Genomic DNA, 20,641 nt, shown 5'->3' with positions numbered 1-20,641 from the left:
GAGGCAGGTCGGCTTAGGCAGGCTCCTTCCTTCCTTGGCCTTCAGTATCCACCGCTCCTTGGTTTAGACACCCGCTGGAGTTGTAGCTGGCGTGTCCCGCCTCCCTTGGGAATGCGCAAAGGTTATGTGTGCAAGTTTTGGGGCGTGCCCTTAAAGAGGCTTGCTGGTCCAATGTCCTCTTCCTCCCTTCCTACCAGCTGGAATGCAGAGGAGATGGCAGGAACCGGGTAGCCATGTTGGGCCAGGAGATGGAAGCCTTGCACGCAAGCTGCCAGAGCAACAGGATAGGAGACGGCTGGGGACCAACCCTGTGGAGCTACCCTGGCCTGGGCTCGCTTACACTCACACTGAGGCTGCATAAATGCGAAATACACCTTTACTTACCGTCTGTGCAGGCTGTCCTGCAGCCCATTAGGAGGCCGTCCCACCCCCTTCTGATGGCCACTGTCTGGGTCTCATGCCTGCAAGGTGGCTGGCTGTCATTGCACCACCGGGGCAGGAGTGGGCAGTATGAAGGCTGGGTGTCCCTCCCAGGGCTGTGCCTGGGGGCCGCGGAGGCAGCTGGGAGGGCGTCTCTGCTCGGCTGTTCTAAGTGTGCCATGTTTTTGAGATCGACTCACTAGTTCAAGTGATGCTCGTTGAACCTGGTGAGAAATGAGTTGTGACACTCCTGGGGCATCTGAATCAGCTCTTCATGCCATTAAAGGTCAGTTTGGGTTCTGGGGGCCTGCACACCGCCGAGGTTCCGAGCACCCGCTGCCCTGTCCCTTCGTTCACATGTGCCGAGAAGGCTCATAAAGGGACATCAGGGGACGGGAGCGTCAGAGAAGCCACCTTGGGCTAAGTAATGCTGGTCCCTGGGGCGATGACACCACCCTACCCCTCGACCGGGGCTCACAGAGATGAGTGCATTTAGAGTTCCCCTCACAGGGGCTTTTCAGGAAAGCAATCTGGATTCTGCTGCTGAAATAATCCGAGGAAAGGAACCTCTCATCTGGGTGCCGGAGGGTCCCTGGGGAGGGGGTCTCCGCACCCCCCAACTCACCAGAGGGGCAGACGCCAGTGAGTGGGGGGTAACTTTGAGCCCCGGCTAGTGGGGCAAAATCCAAGTCTGCCCGCGCCTTGGGTCCGAAGACTGGTCCCAGCACCCAGGGGAAGAAGCAAGATTTCAAGATTTTTCTCAGCTCTTTTATTAAGTTAGAAACAGAAGGAACACAACTCGGGGGACACACCACTGCAAGGCCCGCTGTGCTGTGCGCAAAGTGTGGTCACTCCACCTTGGCCGTCCTGCAGCCCGGGGCCTCTGGCGGGCGGCTTCCCCGCCACCCGCCTTCCCGGCCTCCCTGGTGGAGCTGCCTCCCAGAGCAAAGGAGGCCAGCCTCTGCTGTGGAAGGGTCTGCGGCCTCCAAGGGACCCGGGAACGCACTCCGCTTCCAGCTTTTCCCCAGGTGGCAGCCGATCGATGATGCCCAGTGCCCGGTGCTCCGGGGTGGGGGGCAACCTAGCCCCCGAGGTCCCTCCCCGAGATGCCCACAGGCCCAGTGGCAGCACAGAGGTCCTGTGAGGGGGCAGGGCGAGACCACACACAGCAAGTGCTTTGTGATGTGGCCCCACCACCAGTTCAGCCCGCTCCGGGGCCCCAGTCCTGAACCGGCCAAGTAGCACCGAGTGAACAGCAGGCAGCTGGCAGGCGGCCGGGGAAGCCACAGGTTGGTGCAGGCCCCTTCCCCCTCCGGTGGTGCCCCGGGGACTGGCAAGGGATGAGCCAGAAGCCCGAACACCAGGTGCAAGCTGACCCCTCCAGAACCCCAGATACTGGGGATGTGCCGGTGAGGGACCCAGTGGCTGGGGAGGTGGAGAAATGAGCGAAGGACTGGCAGTTCTCTCGGGGACCACACTTGCCTTTTGCAGCTCAGGGAGCAAACCGGCCAGCTGGACGCTGAGGGTCACGGGCTTTGCTGCTGTCCTCCATGCTGGTGGGCTCCACAGTGGGTGCCCTAAGGTGACCCTGGGGTCCCCAGCTCACACCTGCTCCTGGTCTAAGGGCCCGCACGGTCGTGTTGGGAGATGATGGGGTCATTGCCACCTCTTGGGACCGGGAGGCTCTGAGGGGGGCAGCCCCTGAGGGCACCCTCATCCAACAGAACACGGGGCCCAGAGTCCCACTGCGATGGGGCACGAGTGTCCTTCTGCACCTGGCACAGCTGCCCTGACTGGGAGGAAGGTGGGGAGGTCACAGAGAGCACAGCCCCACCCTGGGGAGGGGCGCACAAGGGTTTCTGCTTTAACGCTGGGGGGGTCTCGGGGCCATTTGCTAACGAAGTCCTGCAGGTGCCATGAGGTCACCCTATGGGTTTCTGCCCCCTACACAGTGTGTCTTCATTTCTCCCAGGTAGCTCTGCTCTCAGTCCTGGTGGACCCGGCTTCCATGAGGCCCGACACACCCCGTGCTGGGTGACATTACGGTCACAGCAGGGCGACGAGGCAAAGGCTGTTTGGTCGGTGCTGTGTGACCGCCTGGTGCCGCCCACCCCAGCCCACCCAGGGCTCCTCTCAGCCCCCCGAGCGGGGTTTGCGGCAACAGGACACGACTCTGCGGATGTGTCTCTGCCCCAAGGCCGAGGGAGTCCTGGGGTCGGTCCACGCCCCTCTGGAAGGTCCTCTCCTCTGCAAACCACCTCACAGAGGCCAAGGCCTCAGGCAGACACACAGGGCTCTCGAGACAGCTTCTCTTCCCTTGTCTAAAGCTCACAACAGCCCCGAGAATGCTGCTCCCAGAGCCGGTGGGGCCAGCTTCCGGCCACTTCAAGTGCTGGTGTGGGGCCGGGCCGGGCTTCCTGCAGTGGCAGACAGGGTCAGGGCCACTCTGGCGGTGAGGGCTGCGGCCGCGGGGTGGGGACAGACACACGGAGTCTGCAGAGGAAGAGAGGGAGGGAGGGAGACAGAGTATGAATCATGCCCACATGGTTCTGTCCTACCCTGGAACAGAGTGATAATCAAGAGGCCACTGTGAGGGGCTAGAGCCTGGGGCCCGACAACAGAAGGCCTGGGTGTGAGAAGGCAGCTCTCTCGTTTACCAGCACTGCGGCCCCGAGCCCTGGTCTCCCCCCCTGGAACAGGGGAACTACCCACCTGTCCATTCAGCCACTCCATCCACATGCCCGGCACACCCACGAGCCAGCAGGTGCCACACTAGGCCCTGGGGGACAGGAGGGCAAAGAAATACAGCTGCCATCTCCTGGATCATCCCCCAGGTGGGAGACACTGCACGCTTGTACCAATAAGTGCATACAGTAATCACAAGTTGACGGAAATGCTATGCATGAAAAACAAAAAATTATGGATAAGAACCAGGACTTTATTTTGGTGGAGGGTATGGGAAGGTGGCAATAATCTAACCTGAGACGTGAAGGATGGACAGGAGTTTGCCAGAGGGGGAAACAGCAGTCCAGGCAGGAGGGACGGCATGTGCAAAGGTCCTGAGGTAGGAATCTGGCACATTTGAAAATCGAAATAAAGCAGGCCAGTGAGGTGGAAACAGCGAGGGGGTAGACCTGGTCAGAGAGTAGGGGGCAGGCAGGGGTGGACCGGCCACGTGGTTAGAAGAACGGGCCAGCTGTGGGCGGCAGCCAGCACATTCATTCACGCCCTCGACAGACATTCACTGTGCAGCCCATCGACCTGGGCCGTGATACAGGCTGTGGTGGCTGACGGTGGTGAATGAGGGGTGACCCTGTGGCCACCGAGCTCACACTCTAGCGCCAGCTTCCCAATCAATGCAGCGCCTGCTCTCTCTGAGCTTCAGCTTTTCCTGGGGAATACGAGGGGATGGATCTCAGCCTCCCGGAGAGGATGATGTGGTCTAATGCACGTGGAAGGCTTTGTGCAGAACCTCCTTGGAGCAGGGAAGATAACCCAGCAGCTGGCCAGCGCGGTCATCTTCAAAGCATAACCCATTGCGACAGCTCAGCATGACCCTGCGCGAGTTCGCGTGGAGATGTGGCTGTGGACGTGTGTCAGGAAGGGACACCCTCGGCTGGAGCCAGCAGGCAGAGGAAGAGGAAGCCCTTGGGACAGCGGTGGGGCCGTAGTCTACGAGCAGGTTCTCTGGAGTCCTGTGTGGAGGCGGCCGGGAGTTCTTTGGAGGATTTTCGGGCGTCCTGCTCGTCCATGCACCATTTCAACACCAGATGCCACTTCCTCCGGCCAGCGCCGTAAGGGCCGTGGGCTCAGAGGTGGCCCTAACCAAGCAGGCCCTTTGTGCCCGGGACACGGATGATGTCTGGCCAGCATGATGAGCTGCCCGAAGCAGGTGTCACGGTGGCTCCGGAGAGGCACAGATAAGCCAGCCCTTGGCACGGGCAGGGGGAGCCCTCCAGAAAGCCTGCGTGTCCTTGCAGCCAACAGGCAAAGAGGCAAGACGCTCTCTGCAGAACACCAACGAATGATGACGCCATTCTTGGTTTTAGAGCTTTGGTTCTATTTAGCCAGCATGCCTGTGTCCACTGCACAGCCGCGTAAGAACTGCACACATAAGGGGCTTTTACCTACTTGTCAGTCTGCACGTACCCAAGTAACATTTAAAAATTCAAGCCAGCACTGGAATCCGTGGGGCTTTCTTCTTTCAAGTGGGGTACACCTTCCCTCCCTCCCTGCCAAGGCTTCTAGAAGGTTGACTTGAGCTCTGCGGGGTCAGCACTCCCCAGGTGGTAGGCAGAGCAGCGACTGCTCCCTCAGCGGGGCTGGCGAAGGCCCGTCACAAGCGACAAGCTGGGTCATGAGGCTTCTAGGACCCCGAGATACTCTTAAGGTGGCAAACCTAAACCTTGGGCCTGTCTGCCCCACACCCTCCGGACGCATGAGGCAGATGGGGCAGGGTGCTGTTCCCCTCTAGGCAGGGCCCCACTGCTGCCCCAAACCAAACCTCTGAGCCACCCACACCATGAGACTCTGACCTGGGGAACGGGGGCCCCTCTGGGCTGTCCCTTGTTGCTGAAGACAAGACTGCACCTAGGGGCACCCTGAAAGGCTGAGGAACTGGGGAGCCACACTGGCTGGCTCCTGAATTCCCTCCCAGCCCACACAGCTGCCCCCAGACTGGGACAGCCATGGGCCACCCCAAATTTTGGCAGGTGCTTCTCTGAGGCCTAGTCTCCTCATCTGTGAGAGGGGACACTCCTCCACCTTGCAGAGACAGGGCGTCAATGGTCACCCTGCCCGCACACAACAGGTTTGCCCTGCCGGACTGCAGCAAGGGAGGGCGCTGGTGTGCTGATCCCAGGCCTGGCATGGGGCCAACCCTGGTAAACACAAGCCCAATGAAGACTCCAGGTGCATGGATGGATGCATGGACAGACAGACGGAGCTGATGTGTTTCAAGAGGCCTGAACTCTTGCCTGGGTACCTTTCTCAATATACCAGGCCTGTCCGTGTAGGTCTGCGCTCTGGGATTTCCTCTCGGTGGTGATTTCTTTGAAGGCAGGACAGAATGTGCTGAATTGCCCTCTGGTGGCAGTGACTGAGCCCCTTGTGGGGCCCCGAGGGGGACTAACCGGCTCAGCCTTTCCCAGAGCTGGGATTGGAGGCCCCTCCGCCCCCACACCCCAAGTGGCTGGGGCTTAACAATGCCTGTGCAGAGATGAGCTCCTGGTGGCCTGGATGCCTGCACGACATGCTGGGTGGGGGTCAGGGGAGGAGACATGAGGGCAAGGATTGTGCCTTTAAAGGGCTTGCTGGGGGCAGGGGGACTCAGTGGGAGAGAAAAAGAACTTTCGCGGCTGATCTACACTCGGTGAGTAACCCAGGGTAACCCAGCCCGGGCTCCGGGGGCCTGCCATCACCCACATATGTAGATCTGGCTGGGACACTGGGGCTGGTCCTGGAGGTCCGCCCTGCCTTTGACGAGGGCAGGCGAAGCTGAACTGAAGCAGGGCAGTGCAGGGCACGGGAACCACCCAGAGTCAACTTGGAGGGCAGAGCCTCGGGAGGGGCCGTCTCTCAGGCCCCAGAGGCACTGCGGGGAGGCTGGCTGGTGGGCTGCTGGGCCACGTAAAAAGGAGATGGCTGGGATGCGGGACAAGAGCTGAAGCCTAAAAAGGCCCTCTGCCTCTGATGCAGATGTTGCTCGTGCAGGAGTTCGGGAAACGTGCAGGCTGGAGCTGCTCAGTCTCACCAGGCAGCGTGGCTCTGGGAGGGTAGGGCCCAGGCGTGGCGTTCCGGTCCCGTCCAGGACCGGCTCCATCTTGGGCAATCAGCCTCTTTGCACCTGCTTCCTCGTCCCGGAGATGGGGCTGACGACAGCACCCCCGCCACGGACTGGGCCGGACTGGAGGGACAAGGCCCCTGTTGCACTCAGATGTGCACATACAACGTGCCTCGTGACTATGGGCGATGGACCCTTCTAGAAGAAGGGGCTAGCCCAGGGACGTGGAGAGGGCCCCCACCGCCCAAAGCATCCCCAAACCATCACGGCCACCATCCTTCTGCATCACTGACTCGCATAAGCGCCAACTCTCAACCCGCCCCTCACTTGGCCTCTTCAAATACTCTGAGTAACACGATTTTCACTCCTGTGTTTGAGATGGCAACACTGAGCTCAGGGGAGTTAGGTAACCGGGGTCAAGCAGCCAGTAAGAGCCAGAACCAAGGAATGATGTGTCCCTGGAACGGGGGAAACTCCTGGAGAGGTAAAGGGCTCACTATGTCCCCTGGCCTGCCCCCACCTCCTCCCGCACGGGGATGAACCACTGGTCAGGTCCGTGGGGTGGGGTGAGCACCAGTGGGAGGAGCCCTCAGGCTCCACAGGTGAGCACCCAGAGTGCAGGAACTGGGGGGGGGGGGGGGTGACAGGAGGCACCACCATTCTCTTAAAGCTTATGCCCCAGGGGACCAACAACTTGGGCCGCTCAGATTTTTCTCTCCAAGAGAGGGGGAGTAGATTAGAACAAAACTGGACAACTCGGAAGCCCCCATCTATCTAGGCTGGCTTTTGGGGGTCCGAACACCCTGGACGTAGGAGGCGATGCGACCTGGGCCTGCCTGGCTTGTCCCCGTCAAGGCCTTGAAGGCCCAGCCATGCTGGTCTGGCTGGAGCATCCGCTCGCCTGGAGAAGCAGTCCCAGCGAAGTCGAAACCGCTCTGCTGTGGACAGCCTTCGGCACGCAGGCCAGCAGCCGCCATGTCACGGAGCAAATTAGGTTTTCGGTCCGGGCTGGCTCCTGAGGGGGTTTCTGTGATCTGCACTGAAGGGGGCACCTGGCCTGAGGGCCGATTTCTCAGAGCTGCCAGAGAGCTGCCCGGGGGGTGCAGAGGCTTCCGGGTCAGCCTCAGAGCTGGGACTGGTCACCAGCCCTCCTGGGTAAGGAGAGCTGGCCTGTGCCGGAGGCAGAGCCTGGGATCTCCCACCCCAGGCCCCAGCCTCTCAGAGCCCCTGGGACCCATGCCTCCCTGCCTCCCATCCCAGAACCTGCTGCTCCTGTCCCAGGTGTGAGGGATCCAGGAGGAGGACTAAGGGCCGGGACACACAGCCTGGCTTCCCCAGGGCCTGACCAAAGAGGATGGAACCAGAACTCAAACCTTTCCCTTGTGTCTACAAATCCACCAGCCCCTATTCCTGAGCTCCCTGACAGGCTGGCTCGGGACACCCTGATCCAACCTCAGGACTGGCACTGACCCTGCCCCTCAAAGAGGCCGGTCTGGATAAGCTGGTCCTTCCCTCCACTTGACTCTGCACCTGCCCTCAGGCCTTGGGCAAGTCCCTCCCCCCAAAGGGCACCTGTGCCCCTTAGCCCCCTGCATCCAGTGTCTCCTCCCCCTTGGGTGAGGATCTCCTGTAATAATGGCACTGAGAACAAGGGTAGGAGCAGTACCTTGGGCAGTGCTCCGCAGCCGTCCTGCCCGGCCACGGTTCCCTCCTTCGGCATGCCGCCCGCGCTGAGGCGGCCTCTCACCACCTCGCGGGACAGGAGCGCCCTGCTGCCTCCACCGGGGGCCTGGCCCCACAGCTCCGGCACCCCCCTGGCCCCTTGAGCGCTCTGCCCATCATCCATGTTCCTCACAGGTCCCCGGGGTGCTGCTCACGTGTTGGACACACGCTAGAGTCGCCTGGTCTGGGGTGTGGTGTGGGCTTTAGCATTCGTGTTGTAAGGAGGTCTGGTCTTTGCCCCTGGCTTCTGGGAGATGATCGGTCATACCCATTAGACTGTCTCCACCTAGGGCAGGATTTGGGGTGGGCACATCTGTGTGACTTAGGGAAGGGGCTCTGGGTCACGCTGTATCAGCTGACCTGGAGGCAGAGTAACCACGTGGGCCATCAGTCGAGCCTACGTGATGGGGCCCTGGTAAAAACCCCGGACACCTGAGCCTGTGTGAGCCTTCCGGCTGGGGAATATTCTGTATGTACGGTCAGTCACTGATGTGGGCACAGTGACACCATCCTGACCGCGTGGGGAGAGGACCCTGCCCTGTTCATCTCTGTCCTTGGCTGATCTCAATCTGCATCCCTTCCCTGTACTTGACCGTGACCGTGAAGAGGATGCCCTTATGTGGAGACTGCCCTTGCACTTGGCCGGCTGGCCTCAACTCCACGTGGTGTTGTCTGAGGACCCCAGTGACTCTGACGTGCAGCCGTGTCTGGGAAGCACCACACCTGTCTGAGGGGGCTGTCTCCACGTGGCAGGGGGCTGAGACGCTTTGCTCAAGGTCAACTGCAAGCAAGGGGCAGAGCTAGGCTGTAGCTCCAGACCCGGAAAAGGGTCCCGGAGCACCCGGCCACCTGCTGCCCCATCCACCCTCCCCTGGAAGGACACAGTGACCCTGACCCAGGTGGAAGGACACAGTGACCCTGACCCAGAGCGGGCCCGGGCCCCGGGGTGCTGGCGGCTCACCTGGCTGGGTCCTGCATCGCTCCTCACGAAGGCAGGTGTTTCCAGGTGCTGACAAAGGCAGTGGGGATGAGCGAGTAGGGCACCGTGGTGATGCAGTTCCACGTGTCCGACGTGGGGTCATAGCAGTCCAGGGTCTTACACCTCTGGGTCCCGAAGTAGCCCCCCACAACGTAGAGCTTGTTGCCCGAGGCCAGGGCGTGGCAGGACATGCGTTTGGCGGTCATGTCTCCGATCCGCGTCCACTGGTTGGTCTCACAGTCGAAGCGGTAGGCGGAGGCGGCCGTGAACTCGGTGTCACCGCCCATGATGAAGATCTGGCTGCCCAGCACGGCGGCCGCCGTGTACCGCCAAGGCTGGGGGCACTCGGCCTTGATGCTCCACCGGTTCTCCGAGGGGTCGTAGCACTGGACTTTGGACACCATGTCTCGGTGGATGCTGGTCCCCCCGAAAACAAACAGCTTCAGCTTGGCGCTCACCACCGCGGCATTGCTGACGCCGTCCCTCAACGGGGCCACCATGGTCCACTTGTTAGCCCCGGGGTCGTACTTCTCCACCTGCTTCAGGGAGACAGACGGGGAGGCCGGGAAGACGCCTGCCAGGGACGTGTGTCCCCCGACCACGTACAGGCAGTTCTCCAGCTCGGCAGAGCCGTGGCCGAAGCGGGCGATCAGCATGGGCGCCGCCTTGGACCACTCCTCGTGGACGGTGTCATACACCCACACGTCCTTGGAGACCCCATTCTCGGAGCCCCGGCCCCCGGTCACGTAGACCTTGCAGCCGATGGCTGAGGCGCTGAACTCCTTGCGGGGGCTGGGCAGGTCCGCCTTGGGGATGATCTCCTTGGCCTTGTGGTCCACCTGGTAGATCTTGTCGCACATGAAGGTCTGGCCCCCCAGGATCAGCAGCGTGTGGCCTGCCTTGCGCGGCCGGGCGCAAGGGCTGGTGACCACCCCGTCGTTCTGCAGGATCTTGGTCTTGCAGCGGAGCGCCTCGTCCACGATGAGCCTGGTACGCTCGTCGGCCATGAGGAGGGCCTCGCCGGAGACGGCCTCCTTGAGGCAGTCGGACGGCAGCAGGGCCAGCCGCACGCTGCGGAGCAGCTCGGGCAGGTGCACCTTCCGCCGCTCGAGGTCGTGCTTCACCCACTGCAGGATGGCCTCGAAGACCACGCGCTCGTCCTCCGTCTCCAGCTCGTCGCTGGAGATGAGGTCCAGCAGGGTGTCCTTGGACAGGCTGTTGAAGTCCTCGCTCTGCCGCACCGCCTCGAAGTGCACCAGGCACATGCGCCACGAGAACTCGTACAGCCGGCGGCACTGGTGAGCGTCCGACAGGAGCATCATGCCCAGGCAGTTGGAGGGGAAGAGGTTCTTCTCCAGGAACTCGGCGGCGGCGTCCCGCACGTCGTGGAACTGCAGCATGTCACCGGCCTCCAGCAGAGACTCGGCGTTCTCCTCGTTGATGACGATGCGGGACGAGTAGGCGAAGTCCAGCAGCAGCTCCAGCACCTCGGGGTGCAGGTTGTCCTGGAAGTTGACCGTGTCGTCCCGGCTCTCCCGCAGGCCGTGGCTGAACATGGCCTCGAAGTAGCGGCTGGAGGCGGCCAGCACGGCGCGGTGGCAGGGGAAGGCACGGTCGCCTGCCCACAGCGTGACGTCCGTGAACATGCAGTGCTTGCGCAGGGTGTTGAGGTGGGCCAGCACGCAGTCGGGGTGGGAGGCTTTGTGGAAGAGGGTGATGTTCATGGACCCCGTGCTGCTCCGCGACTTTCGGGTCTCATGGACGCTGACCGACATGCTGAGCCGACCTGCCAGGGGACAAGGCCACACGAGGTGAGAGGGGCTGGCCCTGTGCTGGCTCACCCTTCAGCCCCTCCTCTCTCAGCTCCGCCCCTCCCCTTGACCACGTGGCCAGGGAACGTGTGGGTGGCAGTGGCTGGTCTGACCTCTGCCCTTCAGAAATTGCTTTTGTTGATTTTGGACCAGCTGTGGAACCGAACGTCTCTGGCCTGGAGATGAGCCACGTCTGGGTGGCTGTGAGCTGTGGCTGCCCACCCCGGGACAAGAGAACATGCAATATGGTGTCCCTGGGCCACTAAGCAGATAGCAGGTCGGGGCGGTGCTAAGTAGCCTGTGCCCTGGGCCACATCCCACCCTCGAGCTGCCCTCTGGGGCCGAGGCTCCCGTGGCCCGTTTCTACAGCTGGGGAAGCCAAGGCTCAGAGAAGCAGAGTGGCTGGCTGCCCAAAGTGCCGGAGCCAGGATCCCCATGTGGGCCCTCCAGCTCCAAGCCCAATCTCCACTCTCCACAGGCCCAAGGAGGCTGATTCTTTCCGGGTTTTCTGTGGCAGACTGGAAACAAGCAGCCCAGGGAGCCATGGAGCCCGAGCAGGGCCTCACATGCCACCACCCCCCTCCCCCACCCCCCTGCTCCCAGCCAGACCTGGGCTGAGCTGGGCTCCTAGCAGCACCGGCCAGAGTCCCTCACCAACCCTGCCCTTGGGAAGTTCCCAAGAGCCACCACTACAGCCTAAGGGCTGTGTAGACACGTTCTCCAAATCCAGGGTCTTCAGAGGCCAACTGACCCAGTGGGGATGAGCAAGGGTTTGAAGGCAAAGCTGGGCCGACCAGCGGCTCACCTGAAAGACACCGGCTCAATTCTGAGGTCCCAAAAAGCAAGCCACGAGAAAGGTCCAGGTGACAGTAGGGCATGCTGACCACTAACGCAATCCAGATTTGCCTCAGCAACTGAGTTTCCAAATGAGCTTCCCTAGGCCCTACAGGCGACTCCAGGATCTTGGGCCATAGTGAGTGTCTCACCCGCCTCCCTCCTGTGTCCTCCTCTGCCCCGCCCAGAACTTGGCCCTCAGAAGGCTGCTCTGTGTGGGCAGACACGGGCTTGTCACACACTTGAATGTACGGGATTCCAAGGCATCTTCAATAAAGTCCAATAGACAGGAGCACCTGGGTGGCTCAGTCGGTTAAGTGTCTGAATCTTGATTTTGGCTCAGGTCATGATCTCATGGTTTGGTGAGTTCGAGCCCCACGTTGGGCTCTGTGCTGACTATACAGAAACTGCTTGGGATTTTTTTTTTTTCTCCTTCTATCTGTCCCTCCCCTGATCATGCTCTCTTGGTCTTTCTCAAAATAAATAAATAAAACTTAAAAAATATTTAAAAAAAATTTTTAATGTTTATTCATTTGTGAGAGACAGAGTGAGCAGGGGAGGGGCAGAGAGAGAGGGAGACACAGAATCAGAAGCAGGCTCCAGGCTCTGAGCTGTCGGCACAGAGCCTGACATGGGGCTCGAACCCATGAATTGTGAGATCACGACCTAAGCCGAAGCTGGACGCTTAACCAACTGAGCCACCCAGGTGCCCCAAAACTTTAAAAAATGTTAAAAAAAAAACCCCAAACCTAGCCTTTTTTCCTTTTTAATTTTCAAAAGTATATAATTCTCCCAACCCCCACTCCAAGTCAATTTTCTGCTTAAGTAATAATCTGGTAAGGGAAGGAAGCGATTTCATGCTTCAGTGAAATTGTAAATTAGTGTCCAAGTACAGTACTGTCTCTCTGCCTCACTCCTCCCCTGGCAAAGAACCAAGGAAACCACAAACTGACGTGATCCGAGCTGCCTGGGCAAGGCCCCCGCTCCCTGGGCCCAGGCTGGGTCTGGCCCTGCTGCTCTGGCCCCCAAGCTCCAGGCAGACCTCGAGTCTATGATGCACCAGAGACACCGCTGTGCACACCAGCCACTGGGCTCTGGGGTCATGAGGTGAGCCCACGGGGATGGGGGGTGCAGCCAGCACAAGAGTAAGAGAGGTGGGCCAAGGCTGGACAGGATAGCTCCTGTTCGATCGTCATCCTGGGGCACCCCTTCCCTGCAGCTCGGTGTTCTCTTCTGTAAAACGAAGTCCTGTCCTGCTCAGGCCTCAGGGGCACTCAGCTGTTGGCAAGTATTTACGGAGCGTGACCTCTCAGCCTGGCCCTGGGGCTGGGTGGCACGGGGATCAGGAGGCCTCGGTGGCTTAGCCCCCTGAGGCTTTCCTGGCAGCTTGGCATGTACCCCAGATCTGAATTCCAGACCCTGCACCACGTTTCCCCGAATCTTGTTCACAGACATGTTCCCAAACATGGACGTTCATTGAGTTGACTCTATCCATCCCGTCCCCACTGTGTCTGGGCTGAACAGGAGCGATGGCCTTTGACCTGTGCGCCACGCTGGGGGTGCGGCCCCAAGGACTCCAACTCAGGGGTCCAGGTGGAGACTCCCTACGGAGGGGGTTAAGGACGGGACAAAGCAGGACTCAAAGAATGAGAAAGCATCAAAAGGCAGGGCAAACCCACACAGAGCAGCCACGTTTGCCCTGGGAATGAGGTCAAGTGGTGGCAAGGCCAGTGCTGAGTGGGCAGCCCAGGGCCCCAGAGCTGACTGATGTCTTGCTTAGCACCAAGATGCCTGCCCGCTGACGCAAATTCCCCGCACAGGCAAAGAGCCAGGGATGGGCGTATACACCCAAGCAGGTTCCCACCCCCAGATGGCTGCCTGTCTGGGCACCTCCGTGCCGAGGGCAGAGGCACCTGCCCGGCTGTTTCCTCAGATTGTCCCACCTCCTTGTGAGCAGTGCCTGCATCTGAGCCAACCTCCCAGAGACAGCAGCCATCAGTCATGCACGGACTTGCCCCGGTCCGTGAGGTGATGTCCCAGAAGCATCGTGATTCCAGAAGGTGGAGGGTCTCATCACCCCAGTTTACAGATGAGGATGCTGAGGCCCAGACACAGGAACGGAATCATGTGAGCTGCAAACCTGTACCCAGGTCCCTGAGGATCCCCAGGGCTGTGCCTCTGCTCTGGGCTGGCCGGCGTGGGAAGACCGGCCTAAGAGCCAGAGGCCCTGGGTGCTACTCGCCCTGTGTCGGGCCCCTCACCTCAACCACAGGACATCTGGAAGCGGCTCCCCTTGACCGTCACGCGTCCAGGAGAGCCCTCAGCATTTCCTCCAGACCCGCTGCTCCCCAGGCCAGGCAAACGGGAAATGGCACCAGCATGCTCCTTCTTATTCAGGCCAAATGCCCAGGCTCCCTTCGTCCTTCCCCGGCACCAGTACCCGGCCCCCACCAAGTCCTGTGGCTCCTAAGTGAGCCCCGAGTCTGATCCTTATCCCCACCTCTGTCCCTCCCTTGACCGCTGGAAACCCCTGACTGGCTTCTGCTTCTTTCTCCACAATCTGTGCTCCATCCAGAGACCAGAGTGATGATCCCATCACGCCCAGCTCGAAACCCTCCAGGGGTGTCCCAGCGCCCTCAGTGAAATCCTAAGTTCTCACCGTGGCAGCCAGGTCCCACATGAGTTGACCCCTCCTCACTGGCTACCCCTCTGTCATCACATCCTGCCACTTCCCAACTCGCTCGCCCCCTCAGGCCACAACGGACTTCTTACTGGGCCTCAGGACCTTTTCACAGGCTCCTCCTCGGACTGGAATGCTCCCCTGACTGTCTACATGGCTCACTCTGTCACCTCCTCAGAGAGTGACCTGACCACCTTTTGGGGTCACCTCCTCTCCACACCTCACCCAATTCTGCCTTCCTCACAGCACCCACTGCTATGTAACACGCGTTCGTCCCCAGTCTCCCCAACGTGCTGAAGGTGGACATCACGGGTAGGGGTAACTGATGCGACCCCAACACCCAGTGGGACCTGGCACAGAGCGGCCACTCGCCTCGACTGAACGAACCCCGCCTTTGCTCGTGACGAAGCCTGGAGATGCATACAGTGCACGGAATCCCTTCGCCTTGAGCGCTCGTCCAGCCGCCCCAGAGAAGACGAGGGCTGGGCTGGAGAAGGCACTCGAGGGGGCCGCCACGATGGACGCGTGCGGTGGACACTCACAGCCTCACTCGGGTCGGCGCTGTCAGAACCCGAGGCTGGGCATTTGGGCCCGGCTGGCCAAAGCGGCAGATCACCGGGCCCTGGCCCTGAGCGTGGAGCCCGATCCATGTGCAATCCTACCGGCCACCGCGATGGGCCAAGCAGACTCTTGTCTGCGACGTTTCCTGAACTGCAGGGGAAGGTAGAGGTGCCAAGAGCACTGGGGCAGGGCAGGGGCGGGAGTGGTCGGTGGCCGTGCCACCCAGGACGGGAGCTGCATGGAGGAGGCAGAGCCCACGGCCAGGCTGCCCTTCTGCTCCGAGAGGGCTTTCCGTCCCTTGTCGCCTAGAGCCGCAAGCAGTACGAGCACTCACTGCACATCAGTTCCTGGGGGTCAGTGACCAGGGGCTGCTCTCCTTGCTAAGCGGTCTTCTACCTTCTCCACCTGCAGGGAGGGCACCCCCCCGCACACCGAAAACGGGTTGTATGACATGGTTTTCCGTGTTCACTACCAGTCACACAGGCAGCCCCACGCAGGGCGGAGGATACGCAGGCTCCCGGCCAGTGGAGGCAAGGGTGAACGTGCCAGGGTGTGTGTGCCCAAAAGCGTGTCTGCCCAGAGCCTCCTTGGCTCCCTGCCTCGGGGGCCACGATAAATCAGATGCTCTCATGATGTGTGTATCACAGAACTACTCTGACTACCTAAGCGTTGTCCTGGGCTTTGATGGATTTAAGGCACATGAAGTAATAGCCATGCTCCAAACGAGCAATTTCTCATCTTGCTAAGAGGTATTGACCCACGTCAGACCACACTTCTGCTCACACTGCTATCCTCACCTGCACAGAAGCAGTTAAAGTGCACCCAACAACAATGTGCCCGGCTCATTTCTCCCATCACCCTTGGAAAGTTAAAGAAACACACAAGGAAACAAAGTAGCCAGTGGTGAGACCTCCAGAAGAAACTTGCCGTGTTCTCCAAAGACCCCAGCCACAGGAAGCTGAAGGCCCCCACTCCCAGGGAGAAATGCGCCACAGGATCAAACTGCTGCCACTGTCCAGAAAGCCCGACTCCATCTGGCCGTAGCACCGACCCCCTCCCTGCCTCCCTCCACCTGCCAGGGGCCTGAGTTCCTCAAAATCAGGATGTCAACGCTACTGCTCCTTGCGGGGGGCCAGAGGGAGCGGGAAAGCCCAGGGCCCCGCCGGGGGGGTTGCAGGTAATGTGGTTCTGACTCACTCATCAACCATAAGCTTCCCGAACAATCCCCACGTGCTACGTACCAGGCGTGGGAGACAAGGACGGACAGAGACAGGTTCCTGTCCCTGTGGGCCTGCGGTGTGGGAGGCAGAGACAGACTAGCAGTGAGGAAACAAAACAGCAGTAGGTCACGGTGACAAGAAGATGGTGGGGTCACTTAGGCTTCTGTGAAGAGGGGACACGTGAGCTGAAGCTTAACCAATGAGCCAGGCTATGACGACAGGGGAAAGGACGCTTCTAGGTGGCAGGGCTGCGGACACAAAGGCAGGGCAGAAACAAGGTTGGCCCGTTGAGGGGAGAGAAAGGCCAGGCCGACAGGTAGGGGCACAGTCACATGGGGCTGGGGGACGACTAAAGATGCCCACAAACTGTGACACGGCTTCCACTGACAGGCGGGGTCTACGTCCCCTCCCTTTGAGCAGGTTCTGTGACCGACCAAAGGGAGCCGGAGAGACGCTGTGCCCATTTCCGGGCCCAGACCTTCAGACACTGGCAGCTTCCACTCTTGCAGTGCCCCCTCCAGGGGAAGCCAGACAACGGGAGGCCTGACCACACCGCGAGGAGACGACAGCCTGCCACGTGGAGGAGGGCAGCCCGGCCGTTCCCCCTGCCCTTCTGGCCACGGGAGCCCAGGCACCACACACGAGAGTGAGGAAGTCGCCTTGGACGGCCCAGCTGCAGCAGGTGGGCCCCCGCCAGCAAGTCGGAACCGGGGCCCCAGACACTGGCCCCAGTGACTGCAAAGGTCACGCATCACCCAACCTCAAACCCTGAGACAGATCCTGACTGAGCAACTGCTGGAGGCCAGGCTACGTTGAAGGCCCACACCAAATCAAGATGGCGGCTCTCACTCTTGATCTCGGGGTCGAGATCAAGACACACGTAACAGAAAGGCCAAGGTGCGAGCGAGGTGGGAGGGGGCCTGGGGGTGGGGAGAGAAGGCAAGTATTCTGCAGATGCCTCTCTGGTGGCGGCATTCTGATGGCTGTGACAAAGTGGCCTGGAGGGAAGATCAGGGTACCTCAGGGACGGCAGACAGAACGGGGTCCCCGAAGGCCACAGCCATGACCGTGTGGCACTGGGAAAGTTCACTTGTCTCCCTGGGTCTGTTTCAACCACAGAGTGACACTAAAAGCAAGTGACAAACCAGACAGTACACGACACGCGCTTCCAGTGGCCTGGGCCTCTCGCATATGCTCACACGGCCAGCTGTTCCAGTATTGTTGCTGTTACTACCACGTCCGCTGAACAAAGAACGGAGCAGACACTCCGGATCCTGACTCCATCCCTACCCTCCGCTTTCTGGTTTTATTTTGTTTGTAAGTAAGCTCTACGCCCAACGTGGAGTTTGAATTGACAACCCCGAGATCTAGAGCACCCGCTCCACTGACAGCCAGCCGGGCGTCCCTCTGCTTTGCTCTGAATAAGGCAGTGCTCACGGTCTATTCGTGTTTAGGTTGTTCGGATTTTTTAAATGATTATATGATATTGTTGCGATCAGAAAAAAAACACTAAAGGTTTCTGTCAAGCCTGTGAGATCTGTGAAAAAGGAAGGAGTTAAATGCTATTAAACACCACATAAGCACAGGGCTGTGTGATTCAACACCCGTTCCCAGGCAGGGATCTCGGGACTGACGCGTGACGCTGCGGCCCAGATGCCTGCCCCACCCCACCCCCACGTCTGGGGATCCAAGCACCTCAGGGAGCCTGCAGGGTGCAGGGGTATCCTTCTTCCCCTTGCCAAGTGGAAAGCAGACTAAGCACCCTTGTAGAGCACACAAATCTAATTGTTAATTGAAAGCAAATCAGTATGACCAGGGTAACTGAATCAGAGGCGCAGATCATTCTAGATACGAGTGCACTATCACACAAAGGGCCCTTTCCCTAAAAGCCTCTGCCTTTCAATGGTCCTTTCTTTAAGAAAGTAATAACACTTTATGTACATTCAAAAAATTGTAGGTACCTTTTTATTATTTTTATTTAAAATTTTATTTTTTTGACAGAGAGAGCTAGCATGCACTCAAATGGGGGAGGGGCAGAGAGAAGGGGAGAGAAATCCCAAGCAGGCTCCGTGCTGTCAGCACAGAGCCCGATGCGGGGCTTGTACCCACGAACTGTGAGATCATGACCTGAGCTGAAATCAAGAGCCAGACACTTCACTGACTGAGGCACCCAGGCGCCCCGTAGGTACCCTGTTTTTAATTTAAAATGCAAAGGATTAGAATTATTTGTATTTTTGTGTATTTATTTTGATTTTGTTTTCCATCTCTTTATTGTGCAAGACTCCAATCCTGCAGTAAGGTCGTGATAATTGTGTAACACACGCCATGTGTCGGCTGGATGCAACTTTGCCCCACGCCAGCCCACAGCCTCACCCCATCCCTCCTGCAGGGGAAATGGGGTGGCTGTAAGGGCGGTTCGAGAACGGAGCCTGGCTCAGGGAAGGGGTGAGGGTGTTGCTTCACCCAGCACTTAGTAACAAATGAGGTTCCTCTTTTGGTGGTACCCAAATGACTCTGCGTCGGATGGCTCCCCATGAAAGGCAGAGAGCAGATCGGTTCGCCGCTGAGCTCATCTCACGGGGCAGATTTCCAACTGCCTTCCACACCTCTGACACACCACACTGCGGGACAACCCGCTTCTCGCCTGCTATCTGAGGTCTCGATCACCAGTGCCACAGTGCCTCCCCTACAGTGCCCCGTGGTGGGCGGTTAGTCCTAAGGCCCACCCGTCCACCTGCAACCAAAGCCTGGAAGGGGATGGGGATCCCAGGAGACCCCGAGGGTGGGCAATGGCTTCAGCACCTTCTCCACGTGCTCTCGCCTTTTCCCTCGGTGCTCCCGCAGGTTAAGCACACTTGAGGAAGGAAAGCTTCTTTGGCTTCCAAGATTGAGCTGGGATCCAGGCTGCTGCAGCCTCTGCTAGCCAGGAGGCCGTGCTCTTATTACAAGCTGATAGACCTACCGGAGTGGAAGCCAACTCTGCTAGTGTGCAAACGCTGCTCTGGGGAAGGGCTTGGGGGGTTGCTCTGCGCTCGTTTACCCAGGGGAATAGGCCCCTCCCAGAGGAGGCACAGGACAGGAGGTGAGGGGTCAAGGCTGTGCAACCCTCCTGGACGATGAAGCAACACTTGTTGCAAACGGTAGAGAGTTCTGGTCAGGAAGGGAGCCAGGCGAAACGCATGACCACCAGGGGCCTCTGCCGTGCTGGGCGTCGCACGCAGAAGGGGTGGTCCCCCAACCACTCCCGGCCCGCTCAGGCCTGTCCGCTTTAATCAGGATGGGCCAGGTTCTGCAGCATCAACAAACACCCCCGTATCTCAGAGGCTTCGGGAGGACGGCGATTTCTCTCTGGCTCATACCACTTGCATCATGGTTCGGGGGTAGTGGGGGGGTGAGTGTGAGAAGTGTCCTTGTCATCACTATCAGCCCCAGGGACCCAGATGACACAGCAGCACCCTGTCACCGGTCAGTAAGCCACAGGGAAGAGAGAGGGCGCTTGGGAACCCCGCACACGGCCTGGAAGACACACGCCTCTTCCGCTCCCATCTCCCTGGCCCAAACCAGGCACATGGCTTCACTCACCCACGAGGGCCAGAGGCGCAATCCTGCCACCTGCCCCACTGTTTCGGTAACCTGCACGTGGGAACGGGAGCTCCGAGATTAATGGCAGTGACAGTTCCACCAGCACTAAGTTACAGTCACCAAGGACTCGCTCCATCGCGGGCGCTGCTCCAAGCGCTTTCTGTGTGAACGCGTGCAACCCTCACCACGGCCTTATGTCCAACCCTCACCTGCACCTCACGGGAGGGACGCTGGGCAAAGAGCTCCCACCTCTGCGCTCTGTGAGCCCAACATCACAAGCTGCTTGCGACCCAGATCTGTATCGTTCTTTCCCACACACCAAAGGGACAGAAGAGAGGCTCTGGGGGCCACAGCCCGGGGCTCCAGCCACCGGACACCCTTCTCCGTACCCCCCTTGGAGCAACCCTTGTCAACCCTTCTGCACACCTGGAACAGCGCCATCTCGAGGAGAATGAAGCCTCCGTGCTCCGAGACCCCCAACGTGGGTAACGAATCAACTTTTCTCCTGTGCGTGGCAAAGGGTCCTAGTGCGAAAGCGGCCTCTAGGGTCATTTTCTGGGTCCTGTTCAGATGAGGACACCCGGCTAAGCAAGGCCACCTCAGGGAAAGGATCTGATGGTCCCCCACGCCGTGTCTAGCTGCTCAAAGGTCAGGATTCTGTCAGCTCCGCACCGGCCAGGTTTTGTTCTTTCAGAGAAGCCATCTTGCTAAGGAGAAGTGAACCCTCAGGAGGGGCTGTGTGGGCCACGTACCCAGCCCACAGCAGCCACGGCCACGGTGCTCAGCACCCTATTCTCTGCTCACAGCCCTGCCTTCTCAGTGTGAGCTCCACGGACCAAGCTAGACAGGCCAAGGGGCATACCCAGGAGCTCAATCATTTTTACTGACAAGACAATGTAGGATTGAAAAGCACAAGATACAAAAGACGCAAATCCCCTAGAATGTCAAGCCGGAACACAGGCATTTTCATGAGGGGGAGGGGGGGAGGGGGATGATGGCTGGGGACACTGCCCTGCGGGGGCAAAACCTCATTCTTGGCGGGTGGGGGGG

The 20,641-nt window shown here is 59.7% G+C and overlaps 1 protein-coding gene across 3 annotated transcripts in view; it reads right to left on the bottom strand.

Annotated features, from left to right (window-relative positions):
• Positions 1–1,174: 1,174 nt before the first annotated feature.
• The window catches only part of KLHL25 (kelch like family member 25), a 34,498-nt gene continuing 15,031 nt past the window's right edge, over positions 1,175–20,641 (bottom strand). Inside the window, exons 1-3 of one of the 3 annotated variants that reach the window (XM_060617711.3) lie at positions 16,031–16,326; positions 8,886–10,689; positions 1,175–2,913 (exon numbers count right to left, since the gene is read on the bottom strand). In XM_060617711.3, the coding sequence (XP_060473694.1) occupies positions 8,909–10,678 (1,770 nt within the window). In that variant the 5' untranslated portion in view covers positions 10,679–10,689; positions 16,031–16,326 and the 3' untranslated portion in view covers positions 1,175–2,913; positions 8,886–8,908. Of the gene's footprint in view, positions 2,914–8,885; positions 10,690–12,946; positions 15,992–16,030; positions 16,327–20,641 lie in introns of those variants that run through there. The other 2 variants (XM_078448994.2, XM_060617710.3) reach the window with 2 other exon arrangements.

This window comes from Panthera onca, chromosome B3, assembly GCF_046562875.1.
Source record: "Panthera onca isolate mPanOnc1 chromosome B3, mPanOnc1 haplotype 2, whole genome shotgun sequence".
Taxonomy (NCBI): Eukaryota; Metazoa; Chordata; class Mammalia; order Carnivora; family Felidae; genus Panthera; species Panthera onca.
Note: the sequence above shows the minus strand (reverse complement) of the source record. Positions and strands in the feature narration are given on the sequence as shown.